Source organism: Thamnophis sirtalis, unplaced genomic scaffold, assembly GCF_051295495.1.
Source record: "Thamnophis sirtalis isolate CommonGarterSnake01/CBP01778 unplaced genomic scaffold, rThaSir2_p1.2 scaffold_8, whole genome shotgun sequence".
NCBI lineage: Eukaryota > Metazoa > Chordata > Lepidosauria > Squamata > Natricidae > Thamnophis > Thamnophis sirtalis.
Genome location: NW_028261388.1, coordinates 68,558,663 through 68,578,338, shown reverse-complemented (window position 1 = coordinate 68,578,338; position 19,676 = coordinate 68,558,663). Strand labels below are relative to the sequence as shown.

The following is a 19,676-nucleotide window of genomic DNA, read 5'->3' as shown; positions in this document are numbered from 1 at the left end:
TTGGTGGAGAGTGCTACAAGTGATTAAATGCTTAAGTGGGTCAGGATTTGTGGAACTATATATTAAAGACTTCCAGAAACATTAAAAACAAATTGAAGGAAAGAAGGAAACAAATACCTCAAAGGAACACCACTGAAATTGCTAAAGAAGGGTTATGAAATAGCTGAAGGGTTGCATAATGTAGAGGTAGTCACTGAAAATCAATCAATTTATCTAAAAAGGTTAAATCATGGCAACTGTACCAAAGTCTATTAAAATTGACACATTTCATTACTCATTCAAATAACTTCTTTAGTCAGAATGAAAATGTTGGGTAGGCAGAGAATTATTGGACTGAACAAACTCTTGCCGTATGGTCTACAGGAGATTTCTGTTCAAAATAAATCGAATAGAGCTGGAAGGGATCTTCTAGTCTAACCCTCTGCTCAAGCAGGAGACCGTACACCGTTTCAGACAAGTGACTATCCAGTTTCTTCTTAAAAACTTCCAGTGATGAAGCATCCACAATTTCTGATGGCAATCTCACATCTTTCTATGTGATGTACTTTGCCAAATACTTTACTGAAATCTAAGTATACTTTATCTACAGCATTTCGCTGGTCTACTAACTTAATCACTTTGTCAAAGAATGAAATAAGATTGGTTTGGCATGGTCTGTTTTTAACAAACCCATGCTGGCTTCTAGTTTAATGATTTGTTTTTAGAAGTTTGCAGATGTTTTTTGATTATCTTTTCCAGTAGTGTCCAAGTACATTGTCCAATTATGAGATGGTCTTTTGTTATGAGAACGATCTATCTCTTTCTCAAGCACCTGCAGCAATGACCTTGCTGGCTCCATGCTCTCGTGATCTTTGCAAACATTCTCCACATTCCATTTCCTTCCCACTAGTTCACTGGGAAATTGAAAAGCATTACGTTTGAAAGAAGCAAAATGGTTCAATCTTGACACCAATTTCCATAGGTACAAACCTATATCATACAAGGCAAATCTCTAAGGTAACCCTACCTAACCCTAGCCCTCCTCCCCTTTCTCGCTCTCTCCTTCTCCCTTACATGCACATACACACCCAAAGGAGGAAGGCATAATAAGAAAAAAGAGAACAGAACAGAAATAGAATTCTTTATTGGTCAAGTATGAATTTATCTCTTGGACATAAGCTCTCAAGAGTACATGCAAACAACAAAGTGATAACTCAGAGATGATAAATCATAAGGTACAATCATAAATAATAAGATATGAACAATTGATAAATCATAATATACCAATAGCATCTGAAACATCCATACAAAAATATATCTGATAATAACGTCGAATGCGTCACATGCAGGCCACACCCAATCTAGCTCCGTGAAGGGAAAAAAATTGCTAAATGTCACACGATGCCGCGACTTGCCCATGTTATAGTCCAGTAATGGTGAACCTTTTTCACCTCAGGTGCCAAAAGCACACGTGCGTGTGTTGTCACGCGCACTTGCGTGACAACCACTCTAATTTAATGCCCCCTCCGCACTGTGCCTCCTGCGTATATACACATGACACCCCCCCCCTGCTGCCCCATGCATGCACACACGGTTTTCTTGGAGCCTGGGGAGGGTGAAAACAGCCTCCCCCGCCCACCCAGAGGCCGTCCAGAGGGGAGAAATGGCCCATTTTCCAACTTCCAGTGGACCCGGTCTGACCGTTTTTTGCCCTCCCCAGGCTCCAGAGGCTTTCTAGGAGCCTGGGCAGGGCGAAAAACAGCCCAACACACAAACCAGAAGTTCTGGAGCAGACTTCCGGCTTGTCCGTTGGGCCATTTTTCTCCCTCCAGAAGCTTCAGGAAGCTTCTCTGAAGCCTCCGGAGGGCGAAAAACAGCCCAAAACACAAACTGGAAACCCGTTCCCAAACTGACATGCCCTCAGAAATGTGCCATAGGTTCGCCATCACAGTTCTAGTCTAACCCAATGCACAAGCAGGAGACTATACTATTTGAGACAAAAGTCCATTTGATCTCTTTTTTAAAGCCTCCATGAAGAGGCACCCACAATTTTCCGAAGTTCCACTGGTTTATTATTCTCACTGTCAGGAAATTTCTCTTTTGTTCAACTGGCTTCCCTCCTTGATTAGTTTCCAAACATTTCTTTTTGCCTTGCTTTCTGATGCTTTGGAAAATAGGTTGATTCCTTCTTCTTTGTGGCAGCCCCTTAAATATTGTAACACTGCTATCTTGTCTCCCCTTGTCCTTTTCACTAGATTAGATATACTCAATTCCTGCAGCCGTTCTTCATATGTTTTAGCCTCCAGCCACTAAATCATCTTTGTTGCCCTTTTCTGCACTTCGTCCAAAGTCTCAGTATATTTTTTATATTGTGGTGACCAAAACTAGATGAAGTATTCCAAGTGTGGTCAGAACAGAACAGAATAATAGAGTTGGAAGGGACATTGTAGGTCATCTAGTCCAACCCCCTGCCCAAGCAGCAGATCCCAACCCATTTCTGACAGGTGGCAGTCCAGTCTCTTCTTTGAAAGCTTCCAGTGATGAAGCTCCCACAACTTCTGAAGGCAAGCTTTCCCATTGGTTGATTGTTCTCACTGTCAGAAAATTTCTCCTTATTTCTATGTTGAATCTCTCCTTGATCAGTTTCCATCTATTATTCCTTGACTGGCCTTCAGGTTCTTTGGAAAACAGGCTGACCCCCTCCCCTCTGTGACAGCCCATTAAATATTGGAACACTGCTATCATGTCTCTCCTGGTTCTTCTCTTCACTAGACTAGCCATGCCCAGTTCCTGTAACTGTTTTTAATACGTTTTAGACTCCAGTCCTCTAACTATCTGTGTTGCTCTTCTCTGCACTCTTTCTAGAGTATCGACATCCTTTTATAGTGTATTGACCAAAACTGGATTCAGTATTCTAGGTGTGGTCTTACTAGTATTAGTACATCATGTGATCTTGATTGAATGCCTCTGTTAATGCAGTTTTGGATTGCATTGGCTTTTTTGGCTGCCGCCGCACACTTTTGGTTCATATTTCATTGATTGTCCATTGACTCTAAGTGTCCATAAAAGTGATACTGCCATTCAATTGGGAGGAGGAGGGCCTTGGGGTCAATTTATTGGCAGTACCTGTGACAACTGATATTTTACAACTGATTTCCTGGCGCCAGTTTGAGGTTTGAGATCCCATCCCCTTTTGGGGAATGTTTATGATGGCTGTGTGGGATGTTTTACTTTAATGCCTAATGGAAGATAGCCATGGGAATGTATTTTTATTTGGCTCTCAGGGCAGTTGATAAAGGAAACATCTGCACAGTTGTGTATTGGCTACAATCTGCATTCTAACAAATAGGAGGGGGTCACTATTACTTTAATTCTACTTGCATTGCCTAAAGGGATTCAGATGTTGCTTTGCCTTTAACGGCTTCCATTCCTCTTAATTAAAGGTTCCTTTTGAAATAATCCGTTTCAATAGTCTTCACTTTCTGTGATCCCTCTCACAGTTACTGCTATTAAGCCTGGTTTCACCCAATCTATATGTGTACTTTTGGTTTTTCTTGTTTAAATATAAGACTTTACTTTTCTCTACGTTGACTTTCATTTTGTTAGATAGGAAGCATTATAAAGCAGTACTAAACTTCACATGATCTTTGTTCTAGCTCTCTCTTAATGTAGCCTAGGATTATATTGGCTATTTTGGTGGCTGCAAAAAATTGCTGGCTCATATTTAAATAACTGTCCATGAGGATTCCAAGATACTTCTTGCAGTTACTGCTATTGAGCCAGGTTTCACCTATTGTGTACCTGTACATTTGTTTTTTCTATCACACATTTTTCTAGCTTCTCCAAAAATAGTTGTGGTCTACTTTATTAAATCTTTTACTAAAATCAAAATACACTATGTCCATGGCATTTCACCAATCCACTAATCAGTTTGTCAAAGAATGAAATAAGATTTATTTGGCCTACTACTGGATCAGAATTAAAGAAGGGGATGAATGGGAGACTACTTTTAATTGCTCCCTAGGATGTTTCCAGTTTAACATGCTTCCATTTGGACTACAGGGAGCCCTCGGTGTGTTTATGTAGCTGATAAATGAGGTTCTCCATGAATACCTATATAAGGGAGTTTTGGTATACCTTGATGACATATTAATTTACACCAAGACAAAAGCAGAGCACATGATGTTGGTCAGAGCAGTCCTGAACAAAGTCCAAGCAGCCAAACTGTACACTAAAGTGTCCAAATGTGAGTTCCACAGGGACAAGATAGATAAACTTAGGGTACCAAATATCCCATGAGGGGGGTGGAGATGGACCAGATAAAGTGAGGTGGTGCTAGACCTCCCCAAGCGAGGAAACAGTTGCAGAGTTTCCTTGGCTTTGCCAACTTTTACAGGCAATTCATTCTGTTGTTTGCCCAGATTACCCGCCTTATCACTAATTTGTTGAAAACAAAGACAAGCTGTCAGTCGCTGCTTCACTACTTGCTTTCGGCTGTCATTGAAATGGGGAGGGGGAGGCATGGTATTTGGGAGGGGAAGTTTTAAGTACAGGAGTGATTGTTAAAAGCGAGTTTTGTTCTCACCATCTACTGCACATGCTGCAGATAGTGGATTTGCCCGCCAAGGCCAACTGTCCGGCATACCAACCTGATGATACTTTTTGAAGATGGAACCCACATGACACCTGAGGGTTGTGTGGATTGGACTATGGGATGGGGTTACAGGGGAAGGGAGTTGGGTCACATATTGATATCTATGATTACACACACTTTTGCCTCAGATCTTGCTTTGCTTAGCTGCTATCTACTCATAACCAGTAAAAGTACAAAATGGAGTTGAGTGGTTTCTTTCTTGGTTACTGGGGGAGGCTGGCTTGACATTAAGCAAGATCTCAGTTTCGCACTCATCCCGCAGCTAACACCTTCCAAGGGGAGTGTAAAAAAATCCCAAACTTTCAAAAGAATGTCCCACCCAGGCAGCGAGGACGGCATGGGAGAGGCTGCATCCTCGTGCCCTTTGGAAACGGAGCAAATGGCTGGACTACACTTGGAATAACAATCCGTCTGCCCCAGGTGGTCGTTGGGAGTGGGACAGAAGTATGACCCTGAGGAAATTCTGGTTGGAGTTACCACAAGGCGATATCTGCGACCAGCAGCTGCTTGGCAGGATGCCGATGAGGAGAACCTTATGATGTCCCAGTCTATGAAACTCTTTGAAGAGGCTTGGGAGAGGCGACACTTACATGAGAGCGGTCCTGAAAGAGAGACTGAACTCCTAGAAACAGAGGAGAGAACTGCAGGGACCCTGTTCTGCCCAAGGGGGGTGGGGGGGGCAGATGGTGGAGCTGATCTGGATGGAGAAGTCCCGGCCTCAGCAGCAGCAGTGGATGAGCCATTCCAAGAGGGGGAGGGCCCCCCGCAGATGTTGGATGGCTACGTTCCTCCGCTTGGTGGGAAATTTGGTGGGAAATCAAAAGACCTAGGTTTTTTCTTGGTTCAGATGTGGAATTTCATGCAACAGTTCGGAGAGGACCTCCCCACGGAAGAAGCCAAGGTTCCAGCACTAATGGAACAAGATGGCAAAGAAGTGAAGGGCAGCAAGGAAAAAGTAGAGCTGCTTAATTCTTTCTCTGCATCTGTCTTAACGCAAAAGAAAAAAATAACCCAACCCACCAAAAACATGTCAGAATATGTTCATAGACTGGAATAGACATGGCAACCAGTCAGCCAAGGGGACTGTTTGGATAAGAATAGTAATGGGTCAGCCAATGAGGGCTGTTTGAAAAACTGAAAGCATATTTCCTATGTGAGCAACACGGAGGCAGCTAGAAACCAGGGTGTGGTTCAGTCTGTATCTCTGAGTGTGTGGTGAGCTCAAATAAACTTGTCTGCTGCTCTGAACTGGAACTCTTCTCCTCTGCTTGTGTTTTGCTTCTTTTTGCTACCACGTTGGAAAACCTACTTTTGGTATTGTATAATTACTTCATGTGTTATATTATACATAAAGAGAAATTAATGAATCTTGCTGAATCAGTTACCTGTGTGTGCTTTCTGGATGTGATTGCTGCAACAAACTCTGACAAAACAGAACCATAAAGGACAGACAAGTAATACAAATTAAAATAGGCAAGAAAATGGTATGAGAATACTTGATCATGCTAGAAAGTTAAATTCACCAGGACCAGATGGATTAGATCATCACTGTTAGTAACACTTTATAATGCCTTGGTAAGGCCACAGTTGGAATTCTTCATCCAGTTTTTGTTGCCACAGTATAAAAAAGATGTTGAGACACTGGAAAGAGTGCAGAGAAGATCAACAAAGATGATTAAGGGCCTGGAGGCTAAATCATTTGAAAAATGGATGCAGGAATTGAGTATGTCTAGTCTACTGAAAAGAAGGACTGGGGGTGGGGGGCATGATAGTAGTATTCCAGTATTTCAGAGTTGCCACAAAGATGAGAGGGGTCAACCCATTTTCCAAAGCACCAGGAGGCAAGACAAGAAACGATGGATGGAAACTAATCAAGAAGAGAAGCAACCTGGAACTAAGGAGAAACTTCCTGACTGTGAGAACAATTAACCATTGGAAGAGGTTGCCTTCAGAAGCTGTGGGTGCTCCATCACTGGAAGTTTTTAAGAAGAGTTTAGACAACCATCGGTTTGAAATGGTATAGGGTCACCTGCTTGGGTTGGACTAGAAGACCTCCAAGATCCCTTCCAACTCTGCTTTTCAGTTAGCTTTCAAGTATGACCAGTATATTTAGTATAAGCAATTAATTCCAAACAGATGGTCATAAACATGACTATTAGGAACATTTTTCCTAGTGTAGTTTGAAAGTAATTGTCAGACCTGGCCCAGCTTCATCCCTTGGGAAAGAAACACTCTTGACTCAATTGGTAGCAAAAAGGTTAATTTTACTAAAAGCCAAGTGGTTACAATAAACAAAGTCAGAACTAAGAGTTTGTGTGTGAAGATTCCCTAGTTAACCCTTCTCTGGTCCACCCCTGTTAGCTCCCCATTGTCCAGTCATATTCAGAGAAGATGCTTTGGTAACGATTAGGTAGATGGATGGGTGTTACATTCCATTCCCTGGTCTGCAGCCTTGGGATCTCTCAGAATGGCATGAAGATGGCTTTCGGTTTCCCCCATCTCCCCACAGCTCTATCCCTCCATGGCTAATGACAGATTAGCATCTAAGGAAGCACTAGGTGTGAGCGGAGAATGGCAGCTCTAACAATAATCTTCCTTCTACTGCGTAATCTTGACCATTGTGGCCGCAGTATTTTACTTCTTTAAGGGATAACCTCAGTAGGGAATGGGCTACGTCTGAATCCTGTTCCCTAGAGAAATGATGAAAGAGTAGAACCTCTCTCCCCTCTCCTATTTCATCTTCCAATCTCCCATATTTCCATAAGGGCAAACCTGTATCATACAAGGCAAATCTCTAAGGTATTTTACCCATGATGGTTAATGTATAAGTTATTATACTGCAAAAGGACTAACAAAAAATGGATTTTTTTGTTTTAAATCTGTTTACAAGTGCTGTAAACAGATTTAAAGGACACCAAGAAAGGAATGTAAGAAACATTTTTCCTCTGAGACAGTAACATGGAAAGGTGATCATAAGCTAATCTTTCTCTCTGATGCCTAGGAAGAAGGCAAAGGATTCCCAAAAACTTTTCAAGAAAACTGTAAGGGCAGTTGACAGGAGCATGATTCAAAGCCCCCCCCCCCTCTCCCAAATGGGACAACAAGCAACAGCAAAAAAATTGTAGAAGGATGTTGTCACTGGTAATCCAAACTGAATACCTTGAAAGATGTTGCCAAGGTGCCTCAAAGCAGAAATGATTTCCTTACACAGATTTAAACTTTATATCCTTGGGTGCACAACAGAAGCCACCTAAAGGGTCACTATATGGCCACAGTCATTCAGAACTCAACTGCGAAAGGACTGGATTACAGTCTTTATCAATAACTTTGATTTTTTTTGCAGATTGTCACGCTGTTTCTTTTTCTATATAATTAAACAGTTAATGAGATAATCTGCTGGGTAGGGTAGCTAGTGGACAGATTAAAATGGATTCAATGTGTTACTGAATCTAAACCAGTGTTTTTCAACCACTGTGCCGCGGCACACTAGTGTGCCGTGACATAGTGTAAGGTGTGCCGTGGGAAAAACACTTTATATATAGTCAATATAGGCACAGAGTTAAATTTTTTTAACATTTTCTAATGGTGGTGTGCCTCGTGATTTTTTTCATGAAAAAAGTGTGCCTTTGCACAAAAAAGGTTGAAAAACACTGATCTAAACCATGCAGATAGAATTTTTGCCTAGTTCACCACATGGTGGCGATATTAACAAAGAAATTTTGTTCTGCTTGCTCAGAATTAGGGGGAAACAGTAATACAAAACTGCACAAAAGGAATCTGACTCTGGCAGGGAAATGTTGCAGATTATAAGATGGCAAAAGACTGAACAATTAAATAGGGTTTGAACAATTAAATCACAAAGGAAGGAAAGAAAAACTGAATTTTGGGGCAGAATTTGAGCCTACAAGGAAGGGACTGGAATCATGGAGAATTGCTTTTGGAAAAGGCAAGGTCTGTATATCCTTCTCTCTTTCTCATTCCTTAGAGTAATGTGTGCTTCAATTCGCTTTTCTGTCCCTGAGGAAAAGAAAAAGGGGTTTCTGGTGGCTAATGTGCTGAAGGAATTGAAACTGAAAACAGGGGAGCTTACCACACGCAAAGCACATTTAGTTGCTGAGGGCACTCAGGAATACTTCCACCTTGATATTCAAACTGGGAATCTGTTGACTAATGATAAAATAGACAGAGAAGCTTTATGTGGCCAGAATGTTCCTTGTCTACTTCTTTCTCAGCTTGTTTTGGAAAACCCCTTAGATATATTTAATATTGAAATCAAGATAGAAGATGTGAATGACAATGCACCCAAATTTTGGAAAAACAATGTTAAGATGGACATTGCTGAAAATATTCCAATAAATATGATATTTCCCTTAGAATTAGCTCAGGATGATGACTTGGGTAATAATAGCATCCAAAATTACATTCTCAGTCCTAATGAGCATTTTCAGCTTGAAGTACAAAAGAATGAAGATAGAAAAGACAATATATACCTTGTTTTGAAGAAAACATTAGATAGGGAGAGGATGCCACATCTTGAATTGATTCTAATGGCTATTGATGGAGGAGTTCCAAAGAAAACCGGCACAGTTCAAATTAATATTAATGTTCTGGATCATAATGATAACATTCCTCTATTTAGTAAGTCTGAATATAAGGCAAGAATAAAGGAGAATCTCCCTAAGGGCACTCTTGTGATTAAGGTGGAAGCTACAGATCTGGATTTGGGTTCAAATGCGCAAATCCTCTACTCATTCCATCAGGTGCCTGAAAGAATAAACAATTTGTTTCATTTAAATAAAATTACTGGTGAAGTAACTGTTTGTGGACAGATTGATTATGAGAAAGAAAAGAGCTATAGCATGAGCATCAGAGCAACAGATGGAGGGGGTCTTTCAGGGCACTGCAATATACTCATAGAGGTTGAAGATGAGAATGACAATCCCCCAGAAGTGTCTATCATATCTCTGATCAGCACTTTAAAGGAGGATTCTCCTCTGGACACAATGGTGGCCCTCTTCAATGTGAGAGACCAAGACTCTGGAGACAACAGCAAAACGTCCTGCTCCGTGCCGATGAAACTCCCTTTTGTGCTGAAAGCCACCACAAACAACTTTTATCAGCTTGTGCTCCAAAGTCCCCTAGACAGAGAGACGGTCACTGAATACAACATCACCATCACTGCCATTGATTGGGGAGCTCCTAGGCTCACTTCCACAAGATTGATTAATGTTCAGATCTCCGATGTCAATGATAATTCTCCCGTTTTTGAAAAGTCTTCATATGACATGCAAATCAGGGAGAATAATATTCCAGGCTTGCTCATTGGCTCAGTCCATGCTCTGGATGTGGACACAATGCTGAATGCTAAAGTGAATTACTTAGTTCTGCCTGGGAAGGGTGATGGCATGGTGACTTCTTACATCTCAATCAACTCTGAAACTGGAAACATGTATGCCCTCCGATCCCTGGACTATGAGCAGATAAGAGGCTTCAGAGTCACTGTGAGGGCATCTGATGGTGGTTCTCCTTCCCTGAGCTCAGAAGTGATTGTCCGAATCCACATCATAGATGAGAATGACAACGCTCCCTTCTTCCTGTATCCCCTCCAGAACAACACATCCCCATGCAATGAGCTGCTTCCCAAGTCAGCCGAGGCCGGCTATCTGGTCACCAAGGTGGTTGCAGTGGACGGAGATTCTGGCCAAAACTCCTGGCTTTCCTATGAATTGCTGAAGGCCACAGACCCAGCCCTTTTCAGCATAGGAGCGCAGAATGGGGAAGTGAAAACCAGGAGAGTCCTGAATGAGCGAGACACAAGTAAGCAGAGGCTGGTGATACTGGTCAGAGACAACGGCCTTCCTCCACAGACCAGCACGGCGTTGCTTAATGTTCTTCTTGTGGATGGCTTTTCGGATCCCTTCCTGAGGAGGGTGGATGTCAGTGTGCAAGAACCGGAAGAAGATAAAACCTTGACCAAGTATCTGGTGATCTGCTTGGCTGCAGTCTCCTTTGTGTTCCTGGTCTGCATTGTTGTGTTTATTGTGGTCAAAATCTTCAAGAAGGACCCACAAAGCCAATTTCCTACTACTCATCCTCACTTCCCACCTGCCAGTTCTGATACTCCAGGGAACTGTGCTGATTCACAGAATGGGTCGCTTTCCAGGACTTACCGTTATGATGTTTGTTTGACTGGTGGATCCTTAAGTAGCGAGTTCCGATTTCTCAGGCCTCTCTTTCCTGTCTTTTCGATGGGAGATGTTAACGTCCCAGGGAACAGTAATATTTCTTCAGGCATCCAAGATACTTCTGAGCAGGTTGCAGTAAATGGCGCAAAGAAAGAGGTGAGGAAAAACATGCAATTAATTCAGCCTCTTCCTATTCATTCTCCCTCTATTCCTTTTGCTCTATCAGTTATTCTTGAACTAAATGCTTATTTATTTATTAATGAAACAGGTAATTTTACTTTAATTTTAGTTGAGAACATAGATCACAATTCTTTTATAGGTAATCCTTGGCTAACAGCTATTCCTTTAGCAAAGATTTATATTATAATGCGCTGAGTGGTCGTTACGACCAATCCTAGAAGTTCCACCTGTCCCAGTCATTTGATTGCGATGTGGGAACTCGGCAGCCAGATCACACATAGGATGGCCCTGCATCCCATGATCACGTGGCCACAATCTGTAACCTTTGGCACAGGTTTCCCACAAACAGTTTCAATGAGGAATCTGGCAGTCAGGGTTGAAAACTGCTCAGGTAAATCTTACCCCGCCACATGTATTTCCCCAGCCTCTCTGCAGTCATGTTGCACCTCGCCAATCACTCATACACCTTTGCACCCTCTCCCCAGGCTTCATTGTGCTCACACTGTGTATCCTGGCCTTTGTACTCTTGTGCATCCTCCTCTACCCAGCAACATCCACTCCAAGCCCTGTTGTGCTCACACTGAGCCTTCCTTGCCAATTATTAAGCCCCTTTAAACCTCACTGCAATCATACTGATTTTCCCCAGCCAGAGGTGCACCCTCCCTCACATAGCAGTAGGAACCCCAAGCCCTGGCATGCCTTTCTGGCCACCTGTGCACCTCTCCACTCCCTCTCCAACTGAGCAGTAGCCACTTCCCTCTATGCTGGCCAGCTTCTGAGCAGCCTAGACATCTCTCAGCTTCCCTACTGATTTTGGTTGTTGGCAGGAAGTTGCAAAAGGTGATTTTCACTTGTTATTGCTAAGTGATATAATCACATGATTTATGAATGCATTGCTTAATGGCAGAAATGCCAGTCCCAACTGCTGTCATATTTTGAGGATTCCCTATACATTGATTTATACTTTATTCAAATATTTTAAACAATGATTTGCAATGGCTGACAGTTTAAAATTGAACATGGTTTGCTCTACTAATTTCCAAAATTTAATCACTATATCACAGGAGTTCTCTTTGTGGTAATGCAGTGACCATTGTGGATTCTGCAGTTAGAGCAAGGTGTTAGGCCCTGAGTAAATGTTGATAGTACTATCATTTTGTCATTTTGCCTTCTATATTCCTTTAAATTTCTCTGAGTTGCAATCCAGTTTGAGAAACTATGAAGTCCTAGTGGGAAACCCATTGTAAGTTAACCTTAGTCCTTTGGAACAGTACATGCCATCCAGTGTGGGATTCCAAATCTTTTCCTACCAGTTCTGTGAGAGAGCGCTTCGTGCACGCATGCAGCACTCAAAGACCAGCCTTGGTGAAAGCGCTGGTTAGCCGAACTGTCTTTTTAGCTTGGCTGAGGTGCAGAAATCTGCTCTGCCATGTAAATCAACTGAGCTAAAAAAACAAGGGAATATAGGACAGGGAATGATGGAAGCGGGGGGGGGGGGGGCAGGGCCAGCCAGAGGCAGTATTTGCCGGTTCTCTGAACTACTCAAAATTTCTGCTACCAGTTCGCCAAAACCAGTTCAAACTAGCTAAATACCACCTCTGATGCCATCTTGGAAGGCACAACTTTTCATTGCTCTTGTGTCTCTACGCTCTACTCCCAAGGAGGTTTAATCCAATTTCCACACTGACAGACTGGATTTGGAGAAAATAGCATGCAGTTTGTAAATGTACATGGTTAGTATCAAGTTTGAGAAGGATCAGAGCAGAGTCAGAGAATATTTATTTGTTTTTTTAAATAAACAAGGGGCCAAGATTCAATTTCTGATCATGATTGAGTATAAATTTATGATTTATTTAATATTTGCTCATACAAACACAATAGTAGCTGTGTTTGGAAGTAGGAATAGAGGATGGGCAAACAATGGATTGTTAAGTTGCATTAGCCATACATTTTTCAGAAACATTTCTATCTTGTTTTGGGGAAGGTTCCATTTATTTACTACCTGCTTGATCTCACGGCCCTAAGTTTATCTATAAACTATAATAGTCTAACAGACTGAATAAAGTTTTATAGTCCCTGGATATCAGAAACATCAATAAAAAATGGAACCAGCTAATAACAATGTCTAAAATTGAAGGATCATATTAATATTGATTGATTTCACAATCAGTCAAATGTTTAGATTGAGTTTGGCATTTATATCCACCTATCAAGTCCTTCCAAAAGATCTGGGTTAGGTAGATGTTGATTTTTAATGATGTTAAAAGTATCATTGCTGGATGTAAAGCTGCAGTCAGATCCCTAACTGCCATTCAATTGGGAGGAGGGGGGCCTTGGAGTCAATTTATTAGCAGTCCCTGTGAAAACTGATATTTTACAACAGATTTCCTGACACCGAAGTGCCTTGAGATTTGCTAACCTTTTGGGGAATGTTTATGATGGCCATGTGGGACGGTTCACTATAATGTCTAATGGAAGATAACCATGGGAATGTATGATTATCCGGTTCTCAGGGCAGCTGGTAAAGGAACCACCTTCACACTTGTGTATTGGCTAAAATCTGCATTCTGACTAATGGGAGGGGTCTCTATTGCTTTAATTCTACTTGCCTTGCCTAAGGGGATTTAGATGTTGCTTTGAACTGAATGTTTTCACTTCTACTTAATAAAAGCTTCCTTTTGAAAGACTTCATTGCAAGAGACCTCACTTTCTTAAGCTAGAAGGAGAGAAAATCCTTACAGTTGCCTTGACTGATGATAACTTTTTCAATGCCCATGGTTTTCAAGTGATGCTCTAACTATTTTACGATTCCAACCAAGGGGACTATTATATTGGTACCTTTGCTTTCTTTTCCCACAGTTGTTCTATTTCTATTTACAGTCCTTTGCATTTTGTTATCTTCTCCAGTTCTTTCTCTTGTATTCTGGTATCTTCAAGTACTGCCACATCCACTATACTGGTGTTGTTGTTGTTTTTTGTCTTTCTTAAAAACAATTATTAAGTCTCAGATGTTACGTGTCAAGTTCTTGTCTATTTGAATTCTAAAATCTCAGGGCACTTTATTTCCCTATGGAATTAAAATGGTTTTCACCATTTTTCCCCTATTGGTGGTGAGGGTGGAACATTGCTTGAACCCAAATTTCATTGCAATGTCTTGATCTTATATATGGACAGAATTGAACAATGATTCTATTTCAGATAGTGCTTTTCCATCCAGCTTCATATCACCCATGTAAAGGAAATGAGATAGTCTGGCAGATATTTTGGATGTTTGATAACTATGAGTTTGAAATTTTAATTTCAAATTTGAAATCGGTTCTCACTAACAGAATACTAGCTCACTTCAAAAGGCCGGTTTCAAAGAATAAAAAATGGATTGATAGAAATTGCGTGCAACTAAAAAGGATATATAATATGGAGTACAGGAAAAGTAAAAATGCCCTTTTTGAGGATCACACTCACTGCTTAAAACAGTTGAAAGCAAAATATAAGACCCTTCTAAAAGAAAAGAAAAGTGTGGTTCTGAAGGAGTCATGGCATAAACTAATTACACCAGTCAGAACAAAAAATACATCCCTTTTTTGGTATATTACCAGAAGATTGGGGAAACCTCCCCCTACTCCCAACTAATCAGGTACTGATTCATGCCTGGGAAGAATATTTTATATTTATATTTATATTATATATTTATACATAGAACCTGACTATGTAACCAAGGAGATCCAAATTAGTTTGGACCAAACTCCTTACTGGCCCCCTGTTACACCAGAAGAGATAGCCCGGTTGATCGGAGCCCTCAAGGCTAATAAGGCACCTGATAATGCTGAAAATGTCCTGCCAGAAATAATCAAAAAGAACGCCAGTTGGTGGGCTCCACTTTTAGCATTTCTGTTTACATTTATCGATAAAACGGGCCATATGCCAAGAGTTTGGGGAGTAGCAATTATCATACCAATTTATAAAAAAGGTAATAGAAATGACCCAGACAATTATAGACCCATTAGTCTTCTGAGTGTTATTAGTAAACTGTATGCCAAACACCTAAACTATAAACTTCAGGATTGGCTGATTTCAGTGGGATAATCAAAGACAAACAATCTGGTTTTAGAGAAGGAAGATCAACAGTGGATCACATCTTGGTACTCCACCATCTAGTACAAAAATACATGTATAGTGTTGACTGACAATTTCCCCTCCCCGTAGAAACAGGCAATAAATCACAAGCTGGGTGCTTATGGGCTCTCACCAGAATTCTTAATGTCCCTAGGCTTTGAACAAGCAAAGCAAGTAGAAATCAATAGAATGAAGGACATGGAGTTCCAAGAAGAACTAAATATGTTGAATGTTGATTTTATTTATATAAATAGGTTGTCTCTTCACAGTACGGACAGAATCAAACAGGTTGTGTGGGAATCGGCAAGATATCTAAATGACATTCAAAACAAAGAATAGCTTTCTTCAGAGCCAGATTTAACATTCTTCCTTCAGCACTCCTCCAGGGCAGGTATAAGAGAACTCCATTAGCAGAATGGGTATGTAAAGGAGAAGATGAAGATATCTCACATGTTTTATTGTACTGTGAGCTATACAGAGTTCATAGGTCTGCATATATTCTCCCCTTACTAGAGAGATGCCAGGGAGGGCAGACAATTTTTATGTAGACTTTCTCCCCCAGGATTCACGCCCCTCTACCACGCAGGCAGCGGCAAAATTCTGTGTTGCTGCAATGTCCACAAGAAAAACAATGGTTACAGAATTATAGCTGTCATCTTGTACCAATTATTTGGACATATCTCTAACAATTTCTGGACGATTATATTTACTTCCATACTTATTGGCTTTTCACTCACGTAAACCAGGGCGTGACCTGACAGTTTGAGAGCATGTATGTTATTATCCACTTTTAATGTCAGTACTTTTTAAATATATTTTAATGTCAGTAATTTTTAATATATTGTAAAAAGTAATGTCTATTGCTGCTTTTTGACCATTATAAAGATACATTGTTGTTATTATTATTATTGTTATTATTATTATTATTAATGTTATTATTATTACTGTTATTATTAGTTATCATTATTATTATTATTAAACTTCTGAAGGGTAATATGAAATGTCTATATATGAGTTTAAGTGAAAATCATGATTGTTTCCAAATATAAGCTATATGGTCATTACAAACTTATGACAAGAAATGGTGCAAGTAAAAATAAAACACACAAGTGATATTCCTCACATTCTTGTATTTACGGTACTTTATACACACATTCATATCACAACCATATCAAAAATTATAGCTCTTATATTTTGGGAGAAATCTTTATTTTCTCAAATTGAAAGTTATTAATATATTATTTTAATATGACAAAAGACACCAAAATTGTATAACATTTTGTTCTTTTGAAAAGATGCACACACTATTCTATACACTACAATAAATGTCCTCTTCAAAGGAGTTTCCTAAATTCAGTGCTACATTTTACTTTACACACAAGGTGGTGCTATTGCACCAAACAGTAAAAAGAGAGATTCGTTTACCTCAGAGTGATCCAGTCATTAGACAAAGGAATCTCAGGACAAAAGGCAACAGCTTTCAATTAAATCTTGAGAAATTGCCGAAGAAAATACTCTAGTGTGGATACCAAAAAAATAACTCCCACTGGATTCTGATCACAACTATAATGGAAATTACAGCAGTTGCTTTACAAAGAATCTTACTGAATGTATGACCTTCCCTGAAAGAGGCTGAGAAAATGGAAGCATCTCGTACTAGCAGGCAAGTGGTCTTGTTCTTTATTTCTCTAAGTAGCTCTGGTATGTTGTGTGAACCATTCCACTATTCAGTGCCTGAGGAGAAGAAAGCTGGGTCAATAGTAGCAAATGTGCTAAAAGATTTGAAAGTGGATGTGAAGGAGCTCTCTGCTCGCAGAGCACAGTTGATTTCTAAGAGCTCCAGGCAGGATTTCCAGCTGGATCCTCATTCTGGGAATATAATATTGAGGGATAAAATTGACCGCGAAGCTTTGTGTGGTCTGAGTGATCCTTGCACTCTATTCTCTGAAATTTTGCTGGAAAATCCTCTTCAATTCTTCAAAATTGAAGTTCAGGTAGAAGATGTCAATGATAATTCCCCTATTTTCTCTCAGAATCAATTCCTTTTTGAAATACCTGAACAGACTCCTATAAATGCACGTTTCCCCTTGGAGACAGCCCACGATTTAGACAAAGGAAAAAATGCTATCCAGAACTACATACTTAGCCCAAGCGAATATTTTAAGCTGGACGTACAAAATCAAAACAATGGTAGGAAATATGCAGAACTGCTTTTGGCAAAACCATTAGACCGCGAGGTGATCCCTCAATTTATCCTCACTCTGGAAGCTGTGGATGGAGGGATCCCAAGGAGAACTGGCACAGCACAGATAATTATTGATATTCTAGATACCAATGATAACGTGCCCCAATTTGAACAAGTAGTGTATAAAGTGCAGATAATGGAAAATAGTTATCCAGGTTCATTGGTTGCTAAAGTTGAAGCCACTGACAAAGACATTGGATCCAATGCTCACATCATTTACACTTTTAGCCAAGCACCAGCAGATGTACTCCGATCATTCAGATTAAACAATCATACTGGGGAAATTATGCTCGTAGGGAAAATTGATTATGAAGAAAATCATAATTATGAACTCAGCATCAAAGCCACAGATGGAGGAGGATTGTCCGCTTACTGTAAAGTTCTTGTTGACATTGAAGATGAGAATGACAATGCTCCAGAAATAATTGTATCATCCATCACTAATCCTTTACCTGAAAATTCTCCCCTGGAAACACTGGTGGCACTTTTTGACATCAGAGATCAAGACTCCGGAGACAATGGCAGAACTAACTGCAACACTGAGAAAAACCTGCCTTTTATATTAAAACGGACTGAGAACAATTATTACCAGCTTGTGACTCAAGAGCCATTGGACAGAGAACAAATGTCACATTATAACATCACCATCACAGCCACCGACCAAGGTTCTCCCAGACTCACTTCAATGACAGTTATTAGCATTCAACTTTCAGACATCAATGATAACCCTCCAATGTTTGAAAGACGTTTCTACAATTTGCACTTACGAGAAAACAACATTCCAGGACTGCTCATTGGATCAGTCCATGCTGTGGATGTGGACACAGAACAGAATGGCAAAGTAACCTACTCTCTTTTGTTTGGAGAGATCAGGGAAGAGCCTGCATCATCTTACATCTCCATCAACTCTGAAACTGGGAACTTGTATGCCATTCGATCTATAGATTATGAGGATATACAGGATTTCCAGGTGATGGTGAGGGCTGTAGACAAGGGCTCACCTCCCTTGAGCTCAGAAACGATGGCCCAAGTTCTCATCATAGATGAAAATGACAATGCCCCCTTCGTCCTCTGCCCCCTTCAGAACAGCACTTCTCCATCAAATGATCTGGTTCCCAGGGGAGCAGAGACAGGCTACCTAGTCACCAAAGTGGTGGCAGTGGACAGAGATTCAGGACAGAATTCTTGGCTTTCCTATCAGTTGCTGAAGGCTACAGATCCGAGTCTCTTCGCTGTTGGAACTCAGAATGGGGAGGTGAAAACCATGAGGCCGGTGAACATCCGAGACAGTTTCAAACACACTCTTATTGTGGCAGTTAGGGATAATGGGCATCCTCCTCAGTCTGCCTCTGCGACCCTAAGGATTCTTCTAGTGGACGGCTTCTCTGATCCTTACATGAAAATTATGGATAATCCTAAGGATGAAGTCACGCAAGAAGGAGATCATACTCTAACACTATATTTGATTATCTGCTTGGTTGCCATCTCATCCATTTTTCTGCTTTCTGTCACTGTGTTTATTGCAACCAAGTTTCAGAAGCGAAGGAAGTTCATAGGAAGTTCTCATTCCGCAGGGATTTTCCCTGGGGGACCAAATTTGCAAGACAAGTGTGTGGATCCTAATACTGGGGCATCTTCCCAGGCCTACAGCTATGAAGTGTGCTTAGCTGATGGGTCTCTGAGCAGTGAGTTTAAATTCCTTAGGCCTTTCTTTCCTGTTTTTACTATGGAACATCAAAAAACTCTGCTGAATCCACAGATTCGTAATGATTGCCAGGATCTTCCTAATCAATCGGAGGAAAGAGAGCATATATCCCAGGTGAGAATAATTATTAATGGAAGTAAATTATAAATCTATATGGTTTGAGTAACTCAGAAATTATTAATTTCCAGAAATAAAAGATTGTCTATTAATGTACGTTGCTGTGAATTTCCAGAAAACTAGTTTGTGTAGGGTAATGGACTGAGAAATTTGTATCGGTTTTACATGTATTTTAAATATATGTAAAGGGCTGAAAGCCCTATGAAGCGGTATATAAGTCTACTGCTATTTTAGTTTCTATATGGGTATTTATCCTGTGTTGTAATTGTACTAAATGTACTTTGGTAGGTGAGAAACTTATCAAATATATACGGCCTTAAAAGAAAATCATACAATTCTCCCAGAAGGAAACAATTTGCAAAGTTTTTCAGATTTGGAAGCTTCAGCTGACGCAGTGTTCAGTGTCATGGGCAATTCTTGTGGCCTGAACAATGGCCCATGTAATACCATTGCTCTGCAATCTGCATTGGCTGCCTGTCTGCTTCTGGGTCCCATTCA

The 19,676-nt window shown here is 40.6% G+C and overlaps 2 protein-coding genes across 2 annotated transcripts; both read left to right on the top strand.

Annotated features, from left to right (window-relative positions):
• Positions 1 to 8,622: 8,622 nt before the first annotated feature.
• Positions 8,623 to 11,274, top strand: LOC148044467 (protocadherin beta-16-like). Its single transcript, XM_087722129.1, has one exon. The coding sequence runs from the start codon at positions 8,623 to 8,625 to the stop codon at positions 11,191 to 11,193; it is 2,571 nt and encodes an 856-aa protein (XP_087578255.1). The 3' UTR covers positions 11,194 to 11,274.
• Positions 11,275 to 16,814: 5,540 nt separating this feature from the next.
• LOC148044466 (protocadherin beta-16-like) lies at positions 16,815 to 19,208 on the top strand. Its single transcript, XM_087722128.1, has one exon. The coding sequence runs from the start codon at positions 16,815 to 16,817 to the stop codon at positions 19,206 to 19,208; it is 2,394 nt and encodes a 797-aa protein (XP_087578254.1).
• Positions 19,209 to 19,676: the final 468 nt, after the last annotated feature.

Coding starts and splice junctions, on each gene's coding strand:
- LOC148044467 (XM_087722129.1), top strand. CDS start 8,623: ATGTGTGCTTCAATTCGCTTTTCTGTCCCTGAGGAAAAGAAAAAGGGG.
- LOC148044466 (XM_087722128.1), top strand. CDS start 16,815: ATGTTGTGTGAACCATTCCACTATTCAGTGCCTGAGGAGAAGAAAGCT.